The sequence below is a fragment of the Oryzias melastigma genome, linkage group LG8 (genome assembly GCF_002922805.2).
Source record: "Oryzias melastigma strain HK-1 linkage group LG8, ASM292280v2, whole genome shotgun sequence".
NCBI classification, from domain to species: Eukaryota; Metazoa; Chordata; class Actinopteri; order Beloniformes; family Adrianichthyidae; genus Oryzias; species Oryzias melastigma.
Genome location: NC_050519.1, coordinates 7351806 through 7362112, shown reverse-complemented (window position 1 = coordinate 7362112; position 10307 = coordinate 7351806). Strand labels below are relative to the sequence as shown.

The 10307-nt window shown below is 39.5% G+C and overlaps 1 protein-coding gene across 1 annotated transcript; it reads right to left on the bottom strand.

Annotated features, from left to right (window-relative positions):
- Positions 1–58: 58 nt before the first annotated feature.
- gosr2 (golgi SNAP receptor complex member 2) lies at positions 59–3623 on the bottom strand. The gene is made up of 6 exons (XM_024271466.2): positions 3433–3623; positions 3158–3222; positions 2516–2624; positions 1375–1507; positions 1042–1182; positions 59–749 (listed from the first exon to the last, which is right to left on the bottom strand). The coding sequence occupies exons 1-6, from the start codon at positions 3459–3461 to the stop codon at positions 588–590; spliced, it is 639 nt and encodes a 212-aa protein (XP_024127234.1). The 5' UTR covers positions 3462–3623; the 3' UTR covers positions 59–587.
- Positions 3624–10307: the final 6684 nt, after the last annotated feature.

Sequence of the window (10307 nt, the reverse complement as noted above, 5' to 3'; positions counted from 1 at the left end):
TGTAGTTTGGGTGCAGCAGACAGAAGATGGAGCTCTCGTCACACAAATCCAAATAAAGGAAGGTTTACAAAGGAAACATTTTATTCTGTTGGTAAATTACTCACACAGTGAGACTAGACCCATACAGAACGCACATCATCATTCTGAGGACTGCTTGCTTATTTTAAGATAATTGTTTCATTTAATGTTCCCAGAGTTTTAGTTTTAATTTATAAGATGGTGTTTGTTGTAAAATTCTTCCACCTGTCTTTATTGATCTGCCTAATAAGCTGAGAACTCATAAGACGACAGAAAAAATACTAAAATTATACAAAGTATTCTGAAGATTTGCATTCCTGTTACAGAAAGGAAAATGCAACAAAAGTAAAGATTTACAGTTTCTACAGTGGTTTTGAATGACTGGCAGTGAATCTGGGGAAAGCAGCAGATATCCTCTAGGAGCTTTAATCGCCCAAAATACTGTAAGTAAATTGGATTTTCTTCAACCTTAGCATTTAGCAAAAGTCTTAAGATAATGGTGGAAATCCATTAATAAAAATGAATGGAAAATTTCATATTGTTGTGGGATGACGGGCTGCTGAAACGGATCAGGCCAGATATCTGATCACCAAGAACATGAAGACGCAGGTCAGCAGCATGCCTCCGATCATGATGAACTTATCTTGTGTGGCTCTCCGCTCTATCAGTCTCATCACGGTGTTGGAGAGCCCCAGCATGTTAGCCACGTCCAGCATCTTCTTATGGGTCCCCTGTTCGGAACCAGGACAAGAGTAATGAAATGTCAGCGTTTATCATCATTTTCTATTGCTTTTGTGAGTGCCAACACATTCTGGGCATGGAGAGTTTCTCATGGTTGGGTGGTGATCAGTCACACCCTGATAAGGGGACGTCTGAAGCCAAACCAGGAAGCCCATCTCCTCCCTGGAAACATGGACTCACTGTGACTGAGAATACGCTCAGTAACAAAGAGGAATTATGACCAGCTCTGTGGATCAAACACAACCATACGGACTCATTTTTGTTTTTTATTTCCATACGAACCTTCAGTGTAGACCTCTGATCTCTGAGGCCGTTGAGTATGCTGCTGCCGCTCCCCAGGAGGTCATCCATTCCTCTGTGTGCGTTGTGCAAATTGGTGTTAAACTGCAGGGTTTCATCAATGGGGATGGATGTATCTGCGTCCTGTTAAATAAAACAGATTTTATTCCACTTTTTGTTTTTTTTTAGCCACTTTCGGCTTCCAGCACCAATAAAGTCGGTAAACAAGTTGCAGATTTTATTGACACGTTAGGGAATTTGTACTTTCTTAGATACTGTCAATCAATACAAGCCACAGTTTGTATTTCGGCCTTTTTTCTGGATCTGGTGACTTACGTTTGTGGTGAAAGTGCGGCTCAGCAGTTCCTCCCGCTCTCTGTCCTGCGCCTCTCTGGTATAGCGTCGATGTTGGAAGTTTTGTAGAGCAGTCCGTAGGTGCTGGACGTCGTACTTCAGCTGGTCGACTCGTCTGAGACAGCAGAGAAAAACACTTTTTTTTTCCTCTGAATAACTGATGTATAAACAGATTGTATCTTTTACTAATTTTCTCAGCTGAAGGGAAATACTACATTTTCTTTCTAGCTCAAGTGGTTAATTATATCCAGCCCTCCAGATCATTCTATATTATTATTATTATTATTAATGATATCTTGTAAAACTGTGATGGAATATATTTTATGGAGAGAAAAATCTTTTGGGATATTTCTAAGTTTTGTTTTTTTATATAAAATGAGACCAAAATATTAAGTTATTTAAGGTTTAAATTGATTTATTCTGGAATAATATTCCTGTTTTTATTCATATTTATGTTTAAAAAGTTACATTTTTAAAGTTGAAAAGTTTAAACGATTTAGTTATTTTTGTGAGTCTATAAATGTTTGTCCTTTTTGGCCCCCGACCTACAGTGTGATCGAGTTTGACACCCTTGTTCTAGCCGATTGTAATTGAAATTGTGTTTTTAATATGTTATTGTAGCATTTTTTTGACGATGAAAGACATGTAAAAAGAAAATTAACGGGACTTTAAATAATCCCAGTTGCTCAAAATTAGACAGAAGGAACATAAAAACTTTTTACATCACTAATCTAATTTATAGAACTTTTATGTGTCTTGTTTATTACAAGTTTGACTGTACCCTTCATGGTTCTTTGGATAACACCATTTCTGCTGACTTCAAATCTCATGCAACTGAAATGAAGAGTCCCTCCCAGCTCCCAGAGACCTGCTGGGATCACAGGAAAGCTCTGGGATGGGATAAACTGTGTCCCCCGAGGCCTGTTTACCCAGCTCAAAGATGAATCTGCTCGATGCAGCAGGAATGCTGGTGATGACGGGGCTTCTGAGGAAATGTTTTTATAGAGACTCGTCGCCTCGGGGCAGGACGGGCTGCCTGTCTCGTCTTCTACACCCTCCGCATGAGAGATGGTTCTCCCTGTCACTTTTGGCGCTTTATGACCACCGTCACTCCAAAACTTACAATTTGGCGTTCTGGCGGCGATTTGGTGGTTCCTTGCTGACTAGGATCTCAAGTCGCTCAAGTTGATTGAAGATCTGGTCGATTCGAATCTGGAGTTCATTCTCTAGCACTTGAAATTGAGAAACAGAAGAATACACAAAGGAAATTGTTGATTAAATTAAACTTTAAATAATTGTAAAGTTTGATATTTTAGGCAAAAATATTGTGCTTGGATTTCTTGCACCACATCCCCTCCCAGATCACCAACAATGTGACCCACAGTGTTGGACCTACATCCTTCTTGGGAGAAATAACAGTGATGTCATCATGAGTGGAGGGACCGAAGGTTGCCTGGCTCCTAACATTATCTAAAAGCCAAGCCCTCTCAGCTTCTGTCACTGCTCCCACCCAACGACTTCCTGTGCCGGTGAGACCGGCACCAGCCTCGCCCTGAGCTGATCGGGCAGCCAGGCACCACCATCCACAGAAAGCAGCCAGTCAGGAACAATTCAACCCCCCCACACGCCCCCACTGTCCTGTTTGTGTATCCAAAACATTACATAAGCAATCAGCCAAAACAATGACAGCCCCCCCTTTGAATAGAAGTAAACACAGAAAAAAAGATGATAAACAGAGTAGCCGGTAAAAGGATAAAGAACTTACAATGAACTGACTGACGGTCTGTCTTCTCCAGGTTTCCCATCAGAGACTGGACCTCCTGGATTTGCCTAATCCAAGCAAAAACATGTTAATAAAAGAGGGAAATACTCAATATTTGTCCTTATTTTAGAAGTTCACGTTCACTCATTCAAAAAAAATTGGATAATTAAACTGTTTTATTAGGAAACGCAATTAATTAGCTGTTAAAGGTAGATACATTTGTTAGCTAATTTAGCTTACATGTCTCCAATCTTTCTACTTAAATTATTTTTACTCACTTATTTGTTTGGTGGTAAAGCGTCTCCATTTTACAAATGTAATGAAGCCCCTTCCCTTGTATCGCTACCGTTTGTTTTTCTTTCTAAAGACCCTTATTCTGACAGCCGGCTAAGCTAGCTAGCTAACGGCAGGGCAGTGTACACGTCATCAGCCAAGTATTTGTGTACGGAAGTGAGAAAGCGGAAGTTGAGAAGCTCAAGAATAACAGGAGTGCTCACTCTGATTTAAAAAAACGACACCGACTATTCCCTTTGAGATTCATTGTAATAACAGCAAAATTATTCATGAGCACAATGAAAAGTCTTCAAGTATTTATTTTTTTCTTCATTGATATTCCATTTAAAACTTGGTAAAACTGTTATTTATAATAAATGGAGGAAAAAAGAGCTTATTATCGCAAATACTGCAACAAATCAGTTAAAGTTCTTAGTAAAAGTCCAGATTAAAGAAACAAAGTATATTCAAATAACATTCAATTTCTTTGTAGGTTGGAAAATATTCGATGTTCTATTTTAGTTTTGAGCTGTAGCTTCAGATAATAAGTATTGTTAATTGTTTGATGATACAGCAATTTGAAAAAGTAAGTTGTGGGCAACATTTGTCATTACACCTCTGAAAAGTAGTAGCTGACAAACCCTTTTGACCCACAAGCTCTAAGAGCAGAAGCATAATCTGTTGACATGTAGACATGTGACAGGAAAGACTGACAAGTATGTCCTGAGGCTAACGTTTGTCAGCTCTCACTGACTGAATTTAAGTGTTTTCTTTTCTCTTTTTTTCCCCTACAGAAACAATTTTTTTGCTTGTCCATCCGCAATCTTCCTTTTAACTTGCAATCAAAGACAGTAAAGCAAGGAAAATCAAACGTTTTGTTTGTAAGATAATATTAAAGTCGTAGATCACTTTGGTGAGGATGTCACTGAGATAAAAGGTTTTTGTGAGGATTCTACTCACAAGTTGGCCCTGACACAAAGTACTGTGTGAAAGTAGCATGATTGGATTTCCCAGAACATGTTGAGAAAATATTATCAAACTTCCTTGGTGATTTAGTGCTAGTAAAATCTTCCTAGGGCATTGCTGGCACTTTATCAAACCCACATCTCAATCAACTTAGCCCAGATCTCCATCAATGGTGTCTGCTGAATTGCAAGGGTGTGACTTTTAAGCAAAGTTCATGAAAGCATCCTTTGATAGAATTATCTGCAGAACATATTAAAAGCTCCTGTTTGTTTGTTTTCCTCATTCAACGATCAGACATCGACCCAGACAGTCTCCCATGGCAGCCTAATGGTACACGAGCTGATGGCTGTATCTTCAGGCTAGACACCTCAACAGTGGTCCTTGTTTCCATTCCCCCCTCGTGTCAGAAACCTTGAGATCTGTTCAAGCCACTTCTTGCTCTTGCTGCTCAACGTTCTTGGTTGTCATAACATAACTTCAGGGCAGCGACTGGATGTGCACAGCTTTAAGAAAAGAAAAAAAAGAAGCAGATAGAGGATGAAGCCCCCTGCCAGATCTGTTCTGAGATGTACACAAGGTGCATTTGGGTCGTGAAGTTTCTTTATTTTTCAGCCCCGGGGAGAGGATGAGATGAGCTTACTGGTTTTCATTCACACCTGAACACCACAGGCGCAAACTGAAATCCAGACTCCAGGTGTGGAGCTTGGTCGTGTCCTTCTGGCTGACTGAGATGTCACAAGTTGTTACACCTATAGCAGGAAGTGTTTCAGCTTTAGCCCATAAATCAGACTCAAAAAGATCAGCTTTTGGTTTTGCAGTTGCCTTGTTTCTGATTTTTCATTCTTGCAGGTTTACCTGAAGGCAAATGCAGGAAGTTTTCACTATTTGACATCAATTAAGTTGAATTATGCCGTCCCTGTCCAGGCTTTACAGCAGGACTGAAGAGTTATTTTCGGTAGAAAGAAGAAAGCACTACCTGTACTCAGAGACGACGCCCCTCAATAACACTGTTTTGTTCGCTAAAAGAAAATGATATGTTATTGAATCACTTTTCCACAATGAACTTAATGATGTTTTCCAGGCAGCATAATGCATCATAACTCTCTGATGATTACCCAAGACAGACAGAGTGAAGAAGCCAATTATGAGAGGCAAACTTGCCCCGGGTCGACAATTTCTGGATACCAGTCATTTTTTGAAAGCACACTGATCTTCTCATTCCCCCCTGGAGGAAGATGAGCCACTTGTCTTTGAAGCCGTGATGAGATGCTGAATGAAGGCTAATGAGAGCCTGTCAGAGATGACGGGAGAAACTCATAAGCTCCCACAACCTCAGCAGGTTTAGTTGGGGGGTTGTAGAAACCGAGGACCCCCTTTTGCCATCATGTCGTGGGGTGACGGATTTTTTTGAATTTGCCGCTGGCGACGCAGCAGGTGGGTCCGAGGACCACTTGTGAAGTTCCAGCTTGTAAAGTAAATGTGCTTTAAGATGCATTTTCACCTCTGTTGTTGTGAACATAATGGTTGTAGCCCCACCTGTAGTTTGAGGTTTTTTTTTTCTTTTTTTCTAAAATTGGATTAAAAATGCGTGACAGTGCATCGGGGGTGTCAAACTCAATTGAACACAAATCCAAAACACACCTTATGTCGCAGGTCGAAGAGGATACACATTTATTGAACACTCTACAACTACATTTTTAAAACTTTAAAACCGTAACTTTTTAACAATTGGGGACTAGATATATAGCATTACCTGCGATAATGCTAGTGTGAATGCTGTAAGATGAATTTGGCCGCTGAATATGTTAGGACTTATAGCTGAAGATGCTGAAATTGATAGCTGAAAATGCTGGAGCTGATAGCTGAAAAACACTAAAGCTGATAGCCAGCTAAAATATTAGCTAAATGTCAAATAAGCCTAAACAACAACAAAAAAAAAGACAACTTAGGTTAGCCAAAAACAGCTAGCATGTAGCGGAAATATTAGCAAAACTCTAAAACAGCTTAATAAAACGAAAGGAAAAAAAGCCTAAATTAGCCAAAATTTATGTCATTTAGCTGAAATATAGCTAAACTTCAAAATGAGCACAAAAAAAAAAAAAGAAAAAACTCTAAATTAGCTAAAACAGCTAGCATGTAGCAGAAATATCTTCACTTTAAAGTAACCTAACAAAATCTTAGTTACTGCCAAAATAGTCCAAAAAACTAGCAGAATGTCAATTTTTAAAACTGTCACTTTTTAACATAAATATGAATGATAAAAAGGCAGAAATTATTCCAAAATAAATCAACCTAAACCTTAAATAACCTTAAATATTTTACCCTCCATAAAAATATATTTTGTCAAAATTATACTAGTTAAAAATTAGCTAAAAATAACATTGGGTCATTCATAACAATGAAATAAAATGATCTGGAGGGCCGGATCCGACTCGTGTGCAGTACATATTCCTCACACTTAGCACTAAATCATATGTATCAGTGATCTAACCATGTGCTTTGTAGTGCGCACTCTCGTGAACGGAGAGCCAGGATGGCACAAATGTGCAGCTCCAGAGATTAGAAACAACCACAGACAACATACCAGACTTATTTGTCGGAGATGTTACTGGCTGAGGGAACACGCAGCTCTGGCCTTTATCTGTGTTTTCTTATTCCAAGACACTGTTGATGTGGGAAAGTTTTGTGATGGAGGTCAAAGTGTGTGTTTGCATGAGAGCAGCCCGGGGAGAGCCATATGTTGAATGGAGGGAGTCAGTTATGAAGGTGCGTGAGGTCTTATCGTGTCCTATCGGAGCGGCTGCCTTGTAAACCATAGCTCACTGTTAGAGTTGCAGGTGTTCCTGCATGGGAACAGCCTCTCCCAGCAGCTTCCCAAAGGGGGGGTTGGTGGTGAGGATCCAGTAAAGTTTTGGTGTCTTTTCTGTGTGGAAATAGATTACTGGAATTGATCCACTAAAATAAATTTAAAAAATACTGAAAATACAGTTTTTTGTGCATCCGAAATTCACTACTTTTCTTCACCTCCAGGTGTGAAGTCCTTATTTGAGCAGTGATGTCCATTCGTTCAATTCCACGTGCATGCATCTCATCACCCGCTACGTGGAGCTCATCCACCATCCCAGTCCACCCCAGCCTCTAAGCCAGCCTCCCCCACCTTACCCATACAGGTATGCACTCAGCCTTATTGTAGCTTTAGGCGGTGCATGTTCTTGTTTTGGGCCAAGCAACTGCATTAGTCATTTCACATTCCAAATTCCTACCCCATGCCGTATTCCCAACTCCTGAGTCTCGCTCTTTCCAGATCAATTTTTCCTCTCCTGGTCTTCATCATTCAATATCCTCTGTGCAGTGTCAGGGTTTGGGGATTAAGCCCAGCTTTGATGCTATCTAGGATCTTTCTCTGCAGAGGTGGAAGTCTTGCAGGGTTTAGATGTTTGACCTGAGGCTCACGGGTTCCGATTACAGGACGAGACTGCGCTTTGTGTCCTTGAGCAAAGTGTCTACCAAAGTTTCCACGCATCAGTTAACGTCTACTGCTGTTACACAAATGAGTGATGTATAAACCTGAAAGCTATGCAAGTCACTATGAATAATAACTTTTTTCTTGTTTTGCTCTTCAAACTCAATTATCATAGATACCTGCCATACCTTTGGTTTGGTTTGGTTGATCATCAAAATCTTCCTCTGGCTACTTTCCGCCATGACTTCCTGTTTAAGCAAAATAGATCTGGCCACAATCAAAAGATAGAGACTCCAAACAATATTATAAAAGTAAAGTTGACACACATTCCACAACAAAGCTCCCAACAAAGTGATCTAAGGAAGTCCCTCGCTCAAACTTCCTGCTCCTCATTTGGTAAATGTCCTGTTTGTCCATCCATTTACATTGTTCCATTTTTTTGAATAGCTTTTCCTTTTTTGATTACAGTTCAGTTCTCGTAAAATTGTGTTCAAAAATGTCATATACATTTAATATTTAAAAAAAAAAACATGCAATCTTCTATTTTACATCCAAACAAGATTTTTCTTAAAGCCTTTTTTATGGAGAGAAAATAGACTCACACCGATTTGTTTGTATAATTCTTGATTTGTGGGTAACTTTGGATTTGTTCATTCTTTATTTTTAGCTCATACAATGTATTTTGTCTTTAAATACAAAATTATGAAATTAAAAAAAATACAAAATACAAACCACATATGCACAAATTAAACTTACAGCAGTTTGAAACTAACTTTACACACAAATCTTTCCAAATTATGCACGAATCGCTTGTTACGCACACACAAATCTGATGTGAGACTCTCTTCATCTCAGAGAAAGTAAAGATTTGTCTGTCAGTGATGTGTTTAAGTGCTGCTAGAATGCTGGGTCATCAGAGTTTTCTTAGCAGCTGCTTTGAGCTTAAATTGTTATTAAAATCTGGTGAAAACTTGACATCTTCTCACAAATATGCCCGATACTTAATATTAAAAAGTCTAAATAATTAATAATTGTAATTTTTGAAACACTTATCCATTTGTATAAAATACAAATATTTTTCAGAACTGATTGCTTCCTTTTCTCAGCACCTCCGACAACATGCTTTCCCTAGCGCTGGTCACCATCCACGGGGATAGCAGGCGGCGCCGGACTAGGGCTGGGTATCGATTATAATTTCCAGAAACGATTTGAATCAATTCACAAGAGCCTAAATCAATACGATTCCGATTTTATGAATCGATTATTGATCTATTAAGCTTAAATTGATTCAAATCGATAAATTGATTTTTTCAACCCAGCCCTGCGCTGGACTGTTGTCAACAGACGCAGATCGGAGCGGCGCCATGGGCTAATCAACCCTCTGCGCTCTGTGGGTGTTAAGAAGGACTTCGTACTCCTGCCTGCAATCCCCGCTTTTGTCAACCAGAGCTCAGCACATTGACTGTATAAGAGGCAAGAGGGGCCTGGGTTTGAGGACCAGAACTCCCCGCTCTGGTCTGGTCTCCAGGGAGCGGACTCTTCGAGTGCCTGCTTGCCCCAGACATCCAGGCGTAGAGCGGATCACCTCCAAAAGAACCCCTCTTCCCTTATATAGCGGGAGGAGACAGTACAACCTCCTTCTCCACGACCTGTTAGCGGAGCGGGACGTGAGGCTACTCTGTCCACTATCTGGGTGTCGAGGAGGATGTCAAGCCGCCAGCTCCGTGACAAAAGCGCTTCTGGGAACGCTCAGCTGCAAAAGAGCGATGAAAATAGAATAACTTTAGAGTTTATTTTTTTCAAAACGTTTATTTAACCTTTTTTTTATTAATTATTGTGGCATATCTGTTTATGAAAGTGGGAAAATGTCAAGTTTGCACCTGATAATATCCACAATCTAAATTCAAAGCGGCTGATAAAAAAAAAAAAAAAAACTCTGACGACCCAGCAATTCTAGCAGCATTTAAACACATCAGAAACGGACAAATCTTTTCTTTTTTAGAGACGTAAAAAGAGTCTCACCTCAGATTTGTTCGTAAATGTCATTTTTTGTGCGTAACAAGCGATTCAAGCTGTTTTAATTTAATTTGGATGTGTGTAAATTGTAATTATTTTTTATTTTTTATTTTTATTTGTACAAAATATATTGTATGAGCTACAAATCATGAATCACACACACAAATCCAAAGTTACGCACAAATCTGGGTGAGTCTATTTTCTCTCCATATTTTTTGGGTTACTACCTCGGTTTTTCAAGAAAGTGTCATCAGGAACTAAAATAAAAAATGGTAAATATTTTCTCATTCCTTCTAGTTTGACATAAATTGATTTATTTTATGACTTTGAATTGCTTTAAGTCAGTAAATTACCCTTTTCTGGAGTTAAAATAGGGCTGCACGGTGGCGCAAGTGGTTAGCGCTCTCGCCTCACAGCGAGAAGGCCCCGGTTCGA